At 54.9% G+C, this 17,734-nt stretch overlaps 1 protein-coding gene across 1 annotated transcript in view; it reads left to right on the forward strand.

Moving 5' to 3' along the window:
• Positions 1 to 17,734, forward strand: part of Rbm19 (RNA binding motif protein 19) — a 76,897-nt gene that overhangs the window by 7,079 nt on the left and 52,084 nt on the right. Inside the window, exons 7-12 of the mRNA XM_059249755.1 lie at positions 813 to 933; positions 7,028 to 7,197; positions 7,395 to 7,455; positions 9,759 to 9,838; positions 11,560 to 11,615; positions 12,186 to 12,302. Of these exons, the coding sequence (XP_059105738.1) occupies positions 813 to 933; positions 7,028 to 7,197; positions 7,395 to 7,455; positions 9,759 to 9,838; positions 11,560 to 11,615; positions 12,186 to 12,302 (605 nt within the window). The remainder of the gene's footprint in view (positions 1 to 812; positions 934 to 7,027; positions 7,198 to 7,394; positions 7,456 to 9,758; positions 9,839 to 11,559; positions 11,616 to 12,185; positions 12,303 to 17,734) is intronic.

Raw genomic sequence — 17,734 nt, forward strand, 5'->3', positions numbered from 1 at the left:
CAAGCAGCAGGTTCTTTGCCTCTGCCAGCTGCAGGGCAGAGTCTGTCCCCTACTTATCTTGCTTCTGATGGTCCCGGTGGCCCTTGGCCTGGTCGTCACTCCAGTCTCACCCGGTCACCTTTGCTCACCCCGTTCCTCCCTCGGGGCTTTTGTTTTCTTTTCTTTTTTTTTTTTTTTTGGCTTTTCAAGACAGGGTTTCTCTGTGTAATCCTGGCTGTCCTAGAACTCGCTCTGTAGACCAGGCTGGTCTCCAACTCACAGAGATCCACCAGCCTCTGCCTCCTGGGTGCTGGGATTACGGGTATGTCATACACACACACACACACACACACACACACACACACACACACACACACACACGCATGCGCGCGCGCGCACACACACACACACACACACACACACACACACACACACACACACACACACACACCGGCAGGGACTACTTTATGAAACTAAGAGCACACCTAGATAGCACAGGGCAGTCTCACTCCAGGATCTGCCTCATATTGCCAAGGTCACAGTCGCAGGCTTCAGGGCTCAAGGTCAAGACGTGGCCGTGTCTTGGGAAACCACCATTCAGCCCAGGACAAGGAATTTCTGTCTGTCTGAGACTTTTATTCATCTCTGCAGACTGTACCCTGGCATCTGGCTGTATGAGGGGCCCTGGGCCCAGCCAGTGCAGGAAAGGCTCTGTGCCTGGCTTCTTGTGGCTCTGTCACCTCTGACCCTCAGGCGCTTCCGTCAGGTGGCGCTGAGTCTCACAGCCAGCTCTGTGACGGGGACCTACAACCTGGGCACCCCTGTCTCTGCAGTTTCACCATGTCCCTCTGTACCTGGAATGGGCTCCAATTGGTGTCTTTGGCGCAGCCCCCCAGAAGAAAGATTCCCAACCTGCACAGACTGCAGAGAAAGCCGAGGCAGAGCCAGAGACGGGTAAGAGCCGAGTTTGGGGTCACCATGCCGTGGGCAGCTGTGGGAGGAGGGCGAGGGGCAGCTGAGACTGTCATTAGGCCACTGGCCAGATGTCCTTCATCCTTCCTGCAGATAGATTGCGTCAAACGCCCTTTAAAAAGTGGACCATTGGGGTCCTGTCGCACGAGGTGGCCAACTTTTAGTTTCTTGGTGGAAGGTTATGGGGACAGAATCTTTGAGTCCATTGACAGGGATGAAAGAGGCTGTGGGAACCTTGTCTCCAGGTGGCTGCTGGAAGAGATGATCCCTCTGTAGCCGCTTGGGTATCACAGTGCCCCCTGGTGTCCTGTGCCTGCATGGTCAGGAAAGGAAAAGGCTGTGGTCCCCTTAGCTGGTGCCTCACTCTGGGGAGCGGGTGGGTGCATCATTGCCGGCAAGGCCAGGATAGCTCTCCCCCATCCAGACTGGTGGCTCAGGAGTGCCTGTCACTCTGAGAGCCTAAAGCATCTGGGTAACATCCCAGGTGCAGCCTGGGCAGTGGAGCCAGCAAGTGTGAGGACTTGTCATGAGGCGGCTGTGAAGTAGGGGACTGTGGCCAAGATGTTATGTGGAGTTTATTGTCTTTTGTTTGACATTCTGGTGTAGCTCAGGGAGGTCTCAAACCTCTCGCGTAGTCGAGGATGACCTTGAGCTTTGGATCCTCCTGCCTCCACCCCTGAGTGCTGGGACTACAGGCTGGGGTTACAGGTGTGTGCCACCACACTCCATTTCCTGTGGTCTTCGTACATTAACATGTATGGGCGTAGGAATATATTGCAGCAAGAATAGGAAAGGCAGGTGACGAGGTTGGCAGACGGGGGTTCGGATCCTTGCCCAGGTCCAGTGACGTCTCCGCTCACTGTCCACTGAGGGTCTGCCAGAGGCCATAGTTCCAGATGGGAAGTCACTTCTGTCTCTGCCCTTTGACCCTGACACTTTCTGGTTGTCAGGTTCGTGTAGCTGGTGAGACCTTCTACATACCCTTTCCTAGTGTCTGCTAGGAGGCAGCATGTTGTCTGTCAGACCAGAGGTTCCCTGAAGCCTGCTCATGATAAGTCAAGACGTCCTGCTCACGGTCCTTCGTTTGTTTTTTCGTTAGTGTTGGGGTTTGGAACCTCAGGTGGTGGATGGTCTGCAAGTGTTTAGCTTTGAGCTGCCTACCTCTGCCTGGGTTAGTTCTAACCCCATGTCACCCCAGACCTCCACTACCTTCCTTCTTGGCTCTGTACTACACCTGAACCTGGGTGCTACATTTTGGCATAGAGCGAACACTCATTGTCAAGCATGAAAAGTAGCCAGGGCCTGGGTTGCTGAAGACACACCCTAGGAGGCCCATCTCCTGGCTGGGCAGCAGTGTCGGCCTGTGAGGACCACCCAAGAAAATGTTGTGTGGCTTTGCTCACCTGTCCTGACGCAATGCCCCCCAGGTGATACTGGCGAACCCTGGAATTTGCACTCTAGTTTTCCCTTTTCATTTCTGTCTTGGCCAGGTTATCACTGCACTGCGGCGCTCAGCATCCCGTGTGCTCACCATCCCGTACGCTCAGCACCCCATGCGCTTGGCTGCAAAGATAGATGTCAAAGCAGTGAAAACTGTGGGAAGGATGTGACTCCATCCCTCTGCAGGGAGGGCTGGATTATGGTGGTGCTTGTGTCCTGAGCCTCTGGCACCCGTGAGGTTTGAAAGTGGCTTCAGGTGTTTGGTGGCCCCAGCCAGTGAGCGGTCAGTGACATTGAGGTGTGAAGGTGACTTTAGGTGATTGTGACCCGAGCCCGTGAGTGGTCAGTGGAATCCTGAGTTACAGGAAAGCAGTGACGCTGTTGTGAGGGAGATGCACGTGCTGTCCAGTGCATTGCCATTCTCTGAGCTCTGTCTTTGTGTCTGCAACATGGGTGATGGCCGCCAGGATGACCAAGGTCACTGTTGTCACCCACAGGCTGGGAGCCAGGTGGCATCACCCCAAGTGCTCTTGTAGCCACCCACACAGAGCCAGCTCCCCAGAGCTTCTAGCTAGCCTGGTGGGGGTCGGGGTGGGTCTGAGTAGTACCCATTGTGGCCTTGGGTGCAGACATTGCTCTGGAGCTGGAGAGGTTTCTTGACACCGGTGTCCAGGGTCTGGAGTTGGTGCTCTGTTGCCTTGTCCCCACCAGGCTCTGACCCTGGGAAGGGTTGGTACCAAGGTCCTCAGATCTAGGAGAAGGGCCCAGCTACCCACCCAGATTTGGACTGGGAAGCTGTACCTGGCTGAACCCCTGCCCAGCCTGCTGCGTCCACGTCGCCCTCACTGCCGTTTCCTAGAGCCGTCTTGGCCTCCTGAGGCTCCTCCTTGTTTTCTGTCCCCAGTCCTCTGAGTTTCATCCTGCGCCCCCTGCCCGCCTCCTCGCCCCCTGCCCACCTCCTCGCCTCCTCGCCCCCTGCCCACCTCCTCGCCTCCTCGCCCCCTGCCCGCCTCCTCGCCCCCTGCCCGCCTCCTCGCCCCCTGCCCGTTGCACATTGTTTCTGAGGTACCACCAGCTCTGGCATCCCTGTTGGGTGAGGACCTAGAGTGCTGGGGACCCAGACTAGGATTTCACAGGCCAGGAGGAGGGGGATGGGCAGGCTTTTCCCAGGCCCTCCTGCTTTTCTGCAGTGAGCTTCTGTTCCCCGCATGGGTCCCGAGGGAGAGGAACAGCGTGTTTTATCTTCCCACAACCAAGACCCTCACCTCCAGATAAAGGGCTGCGAGTCAGGGGAGGTCCCACAAAGCTGCTTGCTGCTGATAACAGGCTGTCGCTGTGGGCCTCCCAGGAGCCCAGAGTGGGGAGGGGCAGGGGAATCCTGCAGCCTGATTATAGTGACGCCCCCTGTGGCCACCCGTGACTGGCTGTCATTGTAGTGACTGAGGTGGAGGCGGTCTTTTCTCTGCCCCTCTGGTCCCTGCCCTTGCCCAGCCCTTGCCCAGCCTCCACCTTTCTTACCCCTTCCCTCTCTCTGGTTCTTTTTTTGTCTTTCTTTTGTCCCTTGGGGCTAAAGCATAAGCAGTGTTTAAAAAGACCTCATTTTCATCCCCGTGGTCCTCAAGCCACCTCCAGCCCTTCGTTGGGCCCCGGTGCAGTTCACGGCAGGGCTGGTGGTTAGGCACAAGGTGGCTGGATGAGGTCAGGTTCCCTGGATGTGTGATGCCAGCAGGCTTTCTCAGAACTCCACAGAGAGGAGACGGGGCAGGTGGGGGTGGGTGGGGGGGATGTCACCTCAGAATTATAGAGACTTAGAGCTTTTCCTTCAGCAGCTGCAGGAGGCCCGCCAAGAAACGGTCATTTTGGATGCTTGTAGCAGGCGGATTCCCTGGTCTCTCCTTGATCTTCCTCAGACCCTTCTGCAAGCAGAGCCTCTGTTGACCCCTTTTATAGAGAAAGAGGGAAGCCCGGAGAGGTTGCAGGGCCTGAGAGATGGATGTCACACATGTGGACAGTGTATGACTCAAAGTAATCAGGCCAGTGTCTGAGCTTATGCCTGTGGCCCCACAGCAGCTCAGAAGCATAGTCAGCGTGGTTGCTGGCCCTGTGTTCCAGCCACAGGCTGAGTGTGACAGCCTCATCTCCACAGGTGTTTGGGAAGTGGAGATCATTATCCCAGGCCCAGCCCCACGCTTGGTGAGCTCCCCTCATACTTGAGACACACAGACATGAACCAGAGGGGAAGGTGTTTCACAGTGGGGCCGGGACTCTGAAAAGAAGAAGCTAGAGGAGAGTAATAGAGACTAGCTGAGTCCTTTATAACACGGTAGGCAGGAAGAGCTCTCAGGGAGAATGCTTGTGCTGTGACCTGATGGGGATCTAGGAGATGAATAGAGTGGGCAGGGGCAGCATGTGCAAAGGTCCCCTGGCAGGTGTGGGTTTGGTAGGCCTGGCAGTCACCAAAGAGGCCCGCATAGTCAGTGTGAGTAGAACAGAGAGAAGCCAGGGATGAGGCCTGAGTAGCTGATAAGCCAGGGGCTGGCGCCAGGTGGGGGACCAGCACCCAGTTATCCAGTGACAATATCCAGGCATGCTGATGAGGTCATGGGCACACGTACTTCAGAACAGCCCAGTGCTGGGTACAGGCGTGTGTGCGTATGCATGCATGTGTGCCCTATGCCTGTGCATTAAACACCACACTGAAGACAAGGTGCTAAGGTAGGGATTTGGCCACTGGCCCCTGCACAGCTAGTGCCTGGCAGAACCAGTATGGCCTGCACACATGTCATAGCCTCAGTGTGGATCGGGATAAATGTAGGGAGGCTGGTAGTCCTGTCTGAGCTGTGGGAAGGCGGCCTGTAGTACCAAAGCGTGTCTTGCATTTCCAGTGGGGTGTCCTTCCTGATGTCGGGGGAGGGTGTAAGTTGACTCATTGGAAGTTGGGGCGGCCGTTGTAACTGTTCTGGCCAGACCAGCTGCGCACATAGGAGTAGATGCCAGCCATTCTCAAAAGTCCTCTGCCTTCTGAGGCTGAGACTAGGAGCAGCTGGCCTGCAAGGGAGGGACCTGCCCACCCTGGATAGTGACCACAACCTTTCTTAGCTCAGCTTGTTGCTAAAGCTGAGAGCTGTCTCCCTGTGATTGTCTGAACATGCTCTGAGGCACAGGTCAGGCAGAGTCCCAGGCACACATGCCAGGGGCTGCCAGCCCCCCTCCCCTGGATGCTGCTAAGAGCTGACTGAGACCGGACCAGGGACGGGAGGAGGGCAGGGTCAGCAGTGTGGCACAGGCCAGGGCATCGAGCACAGGGCTCGCGAACCGGTTCCTTTGCTGGCCCCAGCTGAGAGTGAAAGCCAGGTGCTACCAACTGAAGTTGCAAGGACTGATAAACAGGCTTTTTAAAAACAGCGGCATTTTCTTCTTCTCGAAAACTCCACCTTTCTGATCGCACACACATCGACCAATTCAAGAAGGGACACCCACTCTAGTGGGCCACACACCTCTGAGCCGTCATCTTCCCCGCCATTTTCTCCCTGTGAAAATGTCTTTCCTGACTCTGATGAGCCCTCGCACCAACGTGAGGCTGCCTGGGGTTTAGGGCTCAGGTGCAGACCTCCAGAATATTCTGTAGGCTCTCGTGTTTTGTGATGTAACACCTCATCGAGGTCTTGGCACATGTGTTAGAGATGTCACAAGCCTCTTCTTTGGGGCTGAGGTGAGCTAGTGGGTGGAACTGCCATCTCTCCAAGGCCATGCTTCTCCTGAGTCTTCCCCAGGACCTGATGTCCCCACTCCCAGTCACGAGTCACGCTTTTCCTCTACTCTGCTTTGCAAGCACAGGCAGCCGCACTGTGGTGGCATTGCGGGGAGACACACCTGTCTGCCAAGGCTTGACTCTGGGTTCTCGGCCAGGCTCGCGGGCCTAGCTGCATCTTCCACTGTCGCAGAGAGGTGACAGCGTCACCGCGTCATTGCCATGGAGTTTACAGGGGTGGGTTTGTGGTGTTGACACTCTGTTGCAACTAGTTTGAGGCTTTCAGAAAGGCTGGGAAGATGGACAGAGCGGAGCCCCGGGACGGAAGCCCCGCCCACCAGCTGCAGCTGGACCAAGAGCTGCCAGCCTCACTGGGGCTCGAATCTCTGACAGCATTGCTTCTGGGGGCTTTGCGTCGAATCCCGTGGGTCCAGGGTTATTGAGAACGGTCTGTTTCACTCCCGTTCTGCAATTTTGAGAATTTTAAAATTGGATTTTAGTCTAAATGTTCATTAAGCACCCTGGGTTTTTGTTTGTTTTTGTTTTTAAGGAAAAACAGCATTTTGCTTAGGTTCATGGTTAAAGAAAATAGTTCACATAGTAATTTAAAGTGAAGTTAGTGTGATCTGGGCCTGTTGAACACTCAGTTTTGTGTTCAGTATTCTGTTCTCTCTCAAATGGGGCCAACAGCAGGGTGTCTGTGTGTCTGCTTGTCTGTCTTCTATGCCTCCCCCCCCCCCTCCCTCTCTCTCCCCCTGCTGAAGCCCAGCAGCGCCTGCCAGACCTCTTTAATCTAGCAGATTCTGTGCTTTGTTTAGTCTCGGGGACTTGTGTGCCTTTGCAGTGACTCCATGTAATGCACTGGTTTGTTTGTTGATGGGCCAGGACTCGACCCAGAAGGTGAAAAGGCCTCAGGGGAAGGAGCAGAGGCCCCCACAGGCAAGACGGAAGAGGAGGAGGAAGAGGAAGATGAGGAGGAGGAGGAAAGTGTCCCAGGATGCACTTTGTTTATTAAGAACCTCAACTTCAGCACCACAGAGGAGACACTGAAGGAAGTGAGTGAGATTGGGGGGGGGGGGGGCGGAGGGATGTGAACCCCAGTCTGCGGCCTGATGACAGCATACTGCCTGCCCTGCCTGTAGCTCTTGGGCCCCCTCATCCACCTCAGGGATGGGTCCTCATGTCAGGGAGTGGTGGCAGCTTCGGTCTACCTGTCTAGAAGGCAGCCGGTGACAGGAACGTGTCTTTGCAGGTGTTTTCCAAAGTGGGGGCTGTGAAGAGCTGCACCGTGTCCAAGAAGCAGAATAAAGCAGGTAATTTATCCCGACTCGGCAGGAGCACTTCCTGAAGGAGCCTGTGACAGAGGAGATGGACCACCACCAAGGCATCTCCTCTTGGCTTTCCAAGTGTCTCCACCCTCCTGTCTAAACTGGTCCCTGGTCTGCTTCAGGCCTCCTGCTCTGGGCAGACCCAGCTGACCACACTGGGCTCTTCTCCCTCTCTAGAACTTTCCCTAACAGTGAGTGACTTTGAAACAGTTCCACAGGGGCAGCAGTGTGGAGCAGAAGCCTCTGCTTCCTCCTTTACCTCTGTGTTCTGGAACTTTCCCTGGCATGTCAAGGAATGGCTGGCCTTGGGTTTTCCCAGGGAAAGACCCAGAGACAAGTTCTAGAGCATTCTAATAATTCATTAATCCTTTGCCTCCACAGCCAGTGGGCACATAGGCCTCATGTCTAACTTTGGCCCAAGGATTATCCTAGAGTCTCCTGGTGGTCCTCCTCCTGGCGTCCTGCAAGGCATGGGCAGAGCTAGGCCATCCCCATCCAGAGTCCCTTTGGTTAGGCAGGATTGGTGGGGATACCATGTGGGCTGGCCCAGCATGCTCCTGGGTAGTGATGGATAGCCATGATACCCACTGCTTAGTGTCTGTCCCTCAGACAGGTCCCGAGATCCTCTCCATAGATGGCAAGCAAACCATTAGTTATAAGGTACCTGTCCCCAGAGTGTCCAGATGCTCTGGAAGACTGATGAGCCAGTGAATACAGCACAGTGCTGAGGACTGCGGGGGGGGGCAGAAGCCCTGCATAGCTGCGGGGGGCAGAAGCCCTGCATAGCTGCGGTGGGCAGAAGCCCTGCATAGCTGCAGGGGGCAGAAGCCCTGCATAGCTGCGGTGGGCAGAAGCCCTGCATAGCAGTGCTCATGGCAGAGACCTCAGGCTCAGAGCACCGAGAACTTGTAGAGGAAGCGGTAGGAGGAGGTCTGGGAAGGTGGGCAGCGTCCAAGAAATGAGGTGACTCATATGTTAGCGGGGGGGGGGGGGGGGCCACTAGGGAGTAAACAGACGTCCAGCAGAGTCAGGGGTCCGTTGCCCCCTTCCACTTAGGTTGCTGTGACAGAGAGCCTGGTTTAGGGGTTAAAGTCACCATTGTATCATCTCATTATGGTTGAGACTGGAAAACCAAGATCAATGTGCCTGCTGGCAGGTGTGGTTCCTGTGGGGAAGGAGCTGTCCAGCCCCCCATCTCCTAACCTGTGGGTAGCCATCTCCAGGTCCATATGGCATTTTGGTTGTGTATGCCTGTCCTGGGTTCAAATTTTAGCTTATTTTTGAGGCAGGTTCTCCGTGTGTAAACCAAGCTGGCCTTGAATACACACTCCTGCTGTAGCCTACCAAGTGTTGGGATTATAGGCATGGGTCACGATGTCTAGCTTCTCCCCAGTTGGTAAAGGAACCCCACCTGTGCTGGATCAGGGTGCGCTATGATGACCTCACTTTACTCAATTACCTCAGTCAAGCACATGTCTCAAGCAAGGTTCCACTCTAAGGAACGTGGGCTTCCACATGAGCGCCTAGGGCACCCGGTACTGCCTGCATCCCCGGCCTTCAGGAGCTTCAAACCAAGTGTGGGACACCAGCACATACAGCGGTGTACACGTACAGACACGGGTTCTAAAGGCATGAGTCTGGTAGAGTGGCCTCCAGAGCTCCTGCTACCCAACTATTGCTCCTTGTCCTCTAGAACAGGAAAGAGCCATGGTCAGCCTCCCTGTCCGGACTGTGTCTGTTACCAAGGACCCAGGTGTGGTCGGCAGTACCATGGTCATCCTCCCTGACCGGACTGTGTCTGTTACCAAGGACCCAGGTGTGGTCGGCAGCACCGTGGTCAGCCTCCCTGTCTGGACTTTGTTACCCAGGAACCAGGTGTGGTCAGATGTCAGATGCATGTAGAAGAAGAGAGGCCTCACTGTCCACACCTGTCTTCACTTCTGCCTTAGGCATGGCGGCACCCTGGCCAGGTTGAGGCTTCGCTGCCTGTTGCAGCCATGGTCATCCTTGTTACTTCCCACTCCCTCTGAAAGGCAAAATTAGGAAGTTAATTATCGTATCGGTTCTCTGCTGGTTACTAGCCAAGCAGGCCCGAGGTGACAGCCCTGTAGCCCCACTGCGATTCACCTCCCCGCCTGGTCATGTCTCAGCACGAGCTGAGGTCTTCTTTTGAAGGAAGAGGGGTGTGAGAAGGGAAGAGATTCTAAGTGTGGGTCGGAGTCTTCACAATGGTCTGGGCTGTGCTGAGCTCCGCCCACACCCCCTTTCTCTCTCCCTCTCTCCCTCAGGAGTGCTACTTTCAATGGGGTTTGGGTTTGTGGAATACAAGAAGCCGGAGCAGGCCCAGAAAGCCCTCAAGCAGCTCCAGGTAAGCCGGGGGTCCTGGACCATCATGGTGAGACCATGGCCCAAGAAAGATTAAGGGCCTTTCTCACCCCTCCGTGGTCACTCCGACTCATTTATTTTTTTTACCGTGGTTCCAAACATACTCTCTCTAGTTTGCAGGCTCTTTATGGAACATTCTAACCCAGCAGAGCCACCCATAAGCTAGGCTCTGACTGCAGTCCCTAGACGCAGAGCTGGCGCATTAGCAGAATGACCCTGGGAAATCCCTCAGATATCCCAGGAAATACAGCGCGTGGGGCTGTATACACACTCAGACCGTCTGCCTATCAGATATTCTGTCGGACCATAACCGTGAACTAGACTCGCTCCTTCCTCTGCTGGGAAAGACAGGCTTCTGACCTGAACAAACGTGCAGGAGCAGAGTCACAGGTGCTCTGTGAAAATAGCGCCTCCCCCGGGGACTACTTCAGAAAACACAAAGAGGGTGAGCTGATACCTGTCCTGGCAGAGACGTCAATGCTCAGAGCTCTAGGAGGGAGCAGCCAGTGGGTGGGGATAGGAAGTGCAGAGGCCTGAGGCAGGAGCTCCAGGTGTGATGGGGCAGGATGGGGGGCAGCGTTCTGGGAAGGAGGTGAGGAGAGAGGTGTGAAGGCTAGACCTTCTTATAGGTCCTTTGGAGGGCTAGCATCTGTCCCAAAGACAGTGGGAGACTGAGGCTCTGAGTTGTTTTTAGGACAGTTTCCTGTATGCTGTGAGGAGCATGGATAATTCAGAAGCGACTTGCACCCCTCACAAGACATCACCCTAGCTTGGACCAAGGTGAAAGTTAGGAGAAGGGCTGAGAAGTGTCTAGACAACGAAGTGGACTAGAGCCTGTGGCAGCCCTAGAGGGTCCTGAGCTTCGCTTAAGAAGACAGCCACAGGCCTAACACTCAGGAGGATCTCTGAGTTCCAGACCAGCCTGGTCTACATACCAGGTCATAGGCTAGCCCCTGTAGTATCATGTGCAGGTCATAGCTAACTACATAGTAGCCCTGTGTCAAAAAAAAAAAAGAAAAAAAAAGACCTTTCTGCATTGGCAATCATGAGAGGCCATGCAGGGTAGAGGACACAGCTTGGCATGTGCCTTGTGAAGTTTTGTGGGATTTTTTTGTTTGTTTTTTAGCTAGAAAGCCTACTTTGCTCCCGCACCCCATGTCCTCATTTAACTCACATTGAACTCTGCAAATGGTGGTCCATATTTTCTCTTTCATGTTTCTCAAGAGTCGGTAGCCAGGCATTTGCATGCACGCCGTGTGCTGTTCTGTGCACGAGCTTGTGTGCACATCACTGTCAGGGATCGTGCGTCCAAAGCCCCACACACTGTATTTCCTGGGATAGCTGAGGGATTTCCCAGGGTCATTCCGCTAATGCTCCAGCTCTGCAGCTGGGGACTGCAGTCAGAGCCTAGCTTGACATGGCTCGGGTGGGTTAGGACGTTCCGTAAAGAGCCTGCAAGCCAGAGTGAGCTGTCTGCATGCTGGACCTGCGGGCTCCTCTCTGAGAATGCCTCTAATGGTAGAAACAGCTCCCTGGGCCCCCGGAAGATCAGAAGTGCATTAGGAGGCTGGGTCTCTGGCCGCCTGCTGAGTGTCAGCCTTTCTGTTAAAGCCGTCTCCGTCCTTGATCTCCACCAAACCCTCTGGGTGGCTGGAGAAGGGCAAGCATGGGTAAGTGACCGGACCTGGTCATTTTGTGTTCTAGGGTCACGTCGTGGACGGCCATAAACTGGAAGTGCGGATCTCCGAACGGGCCACTAAGTGAGTCCCCGGGTGTCTCCTCTGTACTTGGATGGGTGGCAGCTCTCTATGTCTGACCTTGGTGCTGACGGTTAAATGCCTCCACACACCCCAATTCCTCTACCATTGGGGGTTCTTTCCAATTAATGCTTCACTTGCCAGCTTTGATACCCACTTCCCTGCCCGACCGGACCAGTCAGTGTCCATCCCCTGGGTAGTGAGCTTAGACATGCAGACATGTTTTTAGAATAGAGGAGCGGGGGGCGCTGGGAGTGTAGCTCAGGGGCAAGGTGTTAGCCCAGAAGGCACAAGGCCCTCCCTCAGGGGTTCCTTCTCATGGTCCTCCTTATGGGACAGCAGCAATGGGCTGCATTGATCAGGGAGCCACAGAGTTTGGGAGAGAAGGTGACTTCCGCCCCTGTCACCCTAAAGTGGAAGATAGCCTGACTTCCTCTGCTTCCATCATGGCCCCTTCCGTAGGCCACTTGAAGTGACAGGGAGGTGTGTTTTGTTGGGGAAGCGGGCAACATTGGTCTAGGTATGAGCAGTTCACACCCCCAAATAACCTGTTGTTCCCCCATCCCACCCCAGGCCTGCCTTGACATCCACTCGTAAGAAACAGGTCTCCAAGAAGCAGACGACCTCAAAGATTCTGGTGCGGAATATCCCCTTCCAGGCCAACCAGAGGGAGATCCGGGAGCTTTTCAGGTGGGTCCACGCACTGGGCTGTGGGCACAGCGCCCCCTGGAGGCTTGGAGGCCGCCCAGGTCCTGACCGTGTTGCTGTAGCACAGTGGGGCTTTCCAAACTGCCCTGGAAGCTTGAGTACCCTGGCCCCCTCCCTCAGAGGCAAGAGGGTGACCAGATGTGTGCCCGCAGCCCAGGGCTGTCACCAAACTTCAGGAGGGACAGCAGTTCTAGTGGCTGCAGCGTGTGGTTCCTCTGTGGGATTTACTAACGTCCCAGAGAGTCAGTGCCTTCAGGGAGGGGTGGGAGCTAATGGGACCTTCACCTCAGCTCCCAAAGGGGGCGGGAGCTAATGTCCTGAAGAAAACGCTTGATCTCGGTTGCTCTCTGGCAAAAACCATTTGGGGGAGACATTGGATGTCCTACACACAGAACACAGGATGCGGTCTCTGTTAGCATAGGAGGCCGACTTGGGGGCCAGGCAGGTGGTGAGACTTGGAGACAGACTGTCTGGGACAGAGTGGAAGCTGCAGGGCTCTTCTCTCCGGCCATGACGCCAGGCAGGAACCTAGATTTAGTCAGGCCCATTCTGCTCATGGTTTGGAAGATTTTAGAGGTCTTTTCAAGTTTGAATCCTCTCTTCCCTCCCTGAACTTTTTTGTTTTATGTCTGTGAGTCGCTTTCGCTTGTGAACCACGTGCATGCAGTGTTTTCAGAGGTCAGAGAAGGTATCAGATCCCCCAGAACTGGAGTTACAGATGGTTGTGAGCTGCCGTGTGAGCACTAGAGAAGAACACAGATCCTCTGGAAGAGCAATAGTGCTCTCAACCACTGCGCCATCTCTCTGACCCCCCATCAATCTGAATTCTCACAGGGGATCCCCGGAGGACCGATGGATTCTTTAAAAACAAACCGCACAGGCCTCCGGCTGCTCCTGCCTTCCATACATGCAGAGTAGAGCATTTTGATTGGGAAGTTGCTTAGATGGTCCTGCACTGAACCCCAAATTGAAGAAGACGTTTCTGTGATCCCATAAGAAGGGGGTGCTGTGTGTCTTCAGGACATCAGTTGGGCGAGTTCACCCCTCCGTGCAGATTGCTGAGGCTCAGCTCGGGTCTTAGAGTACTTACGGGCCTTAAGTCCTCGTCTCATCTGCCACTGCCTACAGGGGCCCAGGGAAGAGCCACATCAGTGGCGCTCAGCCCCTGCTTGTCACTTTCTCAGGTGATGTGTCTGGTAGAGTGACCCGTCAGCGTCTTGCGAGGCACAGTGGCTGCAGGAGGAGCGCCGAGGTGGAGAGGGATTTGTCTTTGTGAGACTTGCGTCTGTACTCTTGCTGTGAGGTTAAGAGGGAGTGATGCTGTTTGGGGACTCAGCTTCAAAACCCTTCCCTTGTCTCCGCGTTCACCATCCCCCGGGGTGGGGGTGTTCACAGCTGCGGTCAGCGTACCTTCCCCCTAATGTCTGAGCTGGGGTGCCTGGTGAGACAGGTCACAGCTGAGGGCGAGGGGGCAGTTTTCCTGTACCCTCATTCAGAGCGTCAGCCAAAAGGAGAGAGAGCATTGGCTCGGTACTTGCCTGCAGAGACTCTGCTTCTAAAAAGAGTCCAGTCTCACAGTCTCACGGCTGCCACATCCAAAAGAGTGCCTAAGGACGGTGCATGGTGATCAGGAACACATCCCCCAGAGATGACAGTGTCACTTGGTTCCACGGTGTATTGGGGATGACATTTATCCAGGGAAACAAAAGACGGCAAGGCAGGAGGAGGGGCTTTGTTTGATCTGTGCGTTATACGTCTATTTAGAAGACAGGGAATTAGTGTCTGCTGGATGTACTTACACGTGGCGTCTCTTCCTCTCCGCCATTGTTCTGTCTGAGCAGTCGTAAACCCTGAAGCTGGAACCCTCCTCCTCCAGGACAGGCCCTGCCTTGCTTTTGTTAGCCTCCCAGCAGACTGAGATCTGAGGCCCATCGCAGTGGTGGACAGTAGGGGTCACTGTGAGCCTTCCCTGGGATGCGAGGCGTGCGCTTCAGGCCTGAGTCTAGACAAAGCCACTGGCCAGCCAGAGGTCACTATCTGACGGAAGGCTTCGGGATTGACCTACTGTGTCGGGCAGGATTTGGGGGGCTTTTCCTGACAGATATGATCAAACTCACAACCCACATTCCAGGTATGTACCTGTGCGCTGGGCTCTGTGCCGGGTGCCTGCCATGCTAGATCTGCGTGGCGCTTGCAGCCCTGGACATGGGAGGGCTTCTGCTGTGCCCAAAGGAAACTCAAGACACAGTCTACCCAAGGCGGCACCTCTGGTCTAGCATATGACTTCCAGGGCCCTGACCCAGAACTTGGTTTTTTCGAATCTGTTGTCCTTCCAGGTCTAGGAGGATTTGTCACCCCCAAGTTGTGGTGGTGGGGATACTGTGTGGCGAATGTGTGATTATATGAGGCACTGTGCTAGATGCCAGGGAACACAGCGGTATCAGGAGGGTCCTGAGTCTCCTCTCTCCTGCCAGGGCCTGCAGAGGGCCAGGGCAGAGGCATGTGAGAACACAGGGCCAGTGTGGCAGGTCTTAGTACCATCTGCTGGGGCAGGACAGCATTTACTGGCCCCTATCTGGAGGCCCCACTGGCCCCTGGACTCCATCAGTTCCCTCAGTACCGGGAGGAGGCACTGTGGGGCCCCGTGCCTGTAGGAACCCCATCAGGAGTGATTTAAGAGTCACCTTCAGACTGAGCCGTCAGTGGCGCCTCTCTGGTGTACACGCTCTGGGCCTCGGTGTCTCATCATACAATAACTGTGCCGATGCTGGTGGTGTGCGTATAATAGCTGTGCCGTGTCGTAACATGTAACGATTGTCACTGTAGTCAGGCACCAGGCACTGGGGCTGAACACTTCAAGTTACCAACATCCCCTGCTGCTACAGTCTGCAGTCGTTACAAGAGCAATCGTTTTCCAGGGAGAAACTGCTCCCAAGCCCAGATCTAAGCCACACACTGTGGTCAAGTGCCTCCAGCTGCCTCAGTTCCCTCCCCAACCAGGTGGCTTCCCCAGGGGCCGTTAGAGGCTCTGTGAGGTCACCCAGAGGCAGCAGTCACAGTGGGTGGCCAAGTGTTGACCGGTTCAGCATCACTAAAACAGTAGGAGCAAGATTTGAATCCAGGGCCTGGCTCCAGCCAGAGCCTGTGTCTTTACCCCCAGTGCAGACTCCTCAAAGGTTCTCTGCAGCTTTCTCACTGTCTCCTCCTTTCCCTGCATCCTTGCCTCCCACACTGCCGTTCCCTCTGCCCCATCAGCCCGCAGGGATGCCTGAGGGACCCGTCGGCTGCCCTCCACCCTGTAGACCAGTGGTTCTCAACCTTCCTAATGCTGTCACCCTCTAATATAGTTCTTGATGTGGTGGTGACCCCACCCATACCATTGTTTCATTTCATTCTTTCATCCATACAATTATGTCATTGCTACTTCATAGCTGTAATTTTTGCGACTGTTACGAATCATAATGCAAAATATCTGATGTGCATGATATCTGATGTGCGATGTTTGACACACACCCCCCCCCCAAGGGGTCAAGGCCAACAGGTTGAGAACCACTGCTGTAGAAGGACTAGCAGGGGTGCTCCAGACAGTGCACCTTGTGTGTGCACACACTGCCACTCAGACTTTGCAGCTGCAGCCATAGGCACAAGCTCCAAGGACCCCGTTGTCTTCCTTAGCGAGGCCTTGCCTAGAGTCCCCAGTTTCAGGAAAGCAAGAGTCTCCCCTCCCAGGAAGGAGGTCCTGTGGGGCTGGTCTTGTGGACACGTGGCCTGCAGAGTCACATGAGGCTCCACACCTGGTTTGGTGTCTGTTGTGAAATCTGGTAAGTGGTTTTCACAGGGCACAGGGACCTGCCAGCTGTGTGGCAGGAAGATTAGGATGTTTGCAGCCAGGGCACAGTTTGACAGTCAGCCGGCCTCCATTTTCCCGTCCATAAGAGAGGAACCATAACTTGACTCCTGCTAAATCCCTGCTCTGGCAGCAAAGGGCATGGCCTGGGGGAGGGGTGGACAGACAGACAGGAGGGAGGGAGGGTCGCCAGTGTCATCTTCAGTCTGGTGGGCAGGTTTTAGAACTGTAGGTGGACTTTTCTGTTCCTCCATCCAGTTCCCAAATAACCACACAGAGATTTATTATTATTTATAAATGTTCAGCCAGTAGCTCAGGCTTATTACTAGCTAACTCTTACATTTAAATTAACCCCTATTTTTTTTTTATCTTTGCTCTGCCACCTGGCTCAATTCTTTTTCTCAATACAGCAAGTTCATCTGCTTCCTCTGCATCTCCTCATGACTCCTGAGACACCTCCTCTTCTTCGTGCTCTCTTTTTGTCTGCCAGTACCGCCTAACCTCTACCTGTCTAGCTATAGGCCAGTCAGCTTCTTTATTAACCCACTCACAGTGACATATAAAGGAATATTCCACACACAACTGCCCCCTGGCCAAAGACTGGGCTTCCCAGTGGTTCCTTTTCTCCTCCCGAGTGACTGCAGTGCCCTTGAGGCCTCAGCTCTCTTCACTTTAGGATGGAGATGGAGAGCATGCCCAGCAGAGCTACAGACATGAGAGAGGAGCCAGAGGCTCCCCCTTGAGTCACTGTGGATTCCACAAAGCCATGGCCTGAGGCTTGGAAAGACCAGTGTCATGGGTCCGAGGTGGGAGAGAAGGCCTTGGTGACAGGCAGGGAGAATGTGCAGCCACAGCCTCTAACGGGCCTCCACACTGCCCAGAAGTTTCCATCCTCTTCTCCGAGGTGTAGAAAGAAAGCTGTCCGTTTCCTGCCCGCGTCCGCTTCCTGCACTTCCGCTCTCTGTCCCTTGCACACAGGTTGTTTACTTTGCCTCCCTAGCCATGGGGCACAGGTGGCCATCCGTGTGAGGACAGATTTAACTTCTTAAGCTAAGAGGTGTTCCCCGGAGCTGTCCCCAGGCCTGCACGCTGTCTGCTTCCCTCCTGAAAGGACCAGGTGTCTTCAAAGACAGCACGCTGACGCTGTAGCCTGGACAGCTAACGGGACATCTTATAGACATGGAGCCCAAGCCTGGAGAGCCTGAGGGCCTCTGCTAGTCACCAGCCAGTCACTGTAGAGCCCAGGTGCCTGGCCCGTCTACGGGAAGGCCTCCATTGTTGACTCCTCATCAGCTCCAGACATGTCCCTCTGCCTCAGTTTCCTCTGTAAAGTGTCCCTGTGGCTGCCCGCCCTCCCAGAACAGAGCGTTGGACTGTGAAAGCTCCTGCAGAGAGCAGGGCCTGGGTCCCTTGAGCTCCTCAGACCTGGCTGTTGCTCTGCGCCTTGTCACGGGGCTCGCCACAGCCCCAGGCAGCACTGACAAACCAGAGGCCGTACATGGCCCAGATTGCTTTCCGTGGAGCCACAGGCATTGGAGTGGTGAGCTGTGTACGGTAGCAGGTTCCT

Source organism: Peromyscus eremicus, chromosome 23 (assembly GCF_949786415.1).
Source record: "Peromyscus eremicus chromosome 23, PerEre_H2_v1, whole genome shotgun sequence".
Classification (NCBI taxonomy): domain Eukaryota; kingdom Metazoa; phylum Chordata; class Mammalia; order Rodentia; family Cricetidae; genus Peromyscus; species Peromyscus eremicus.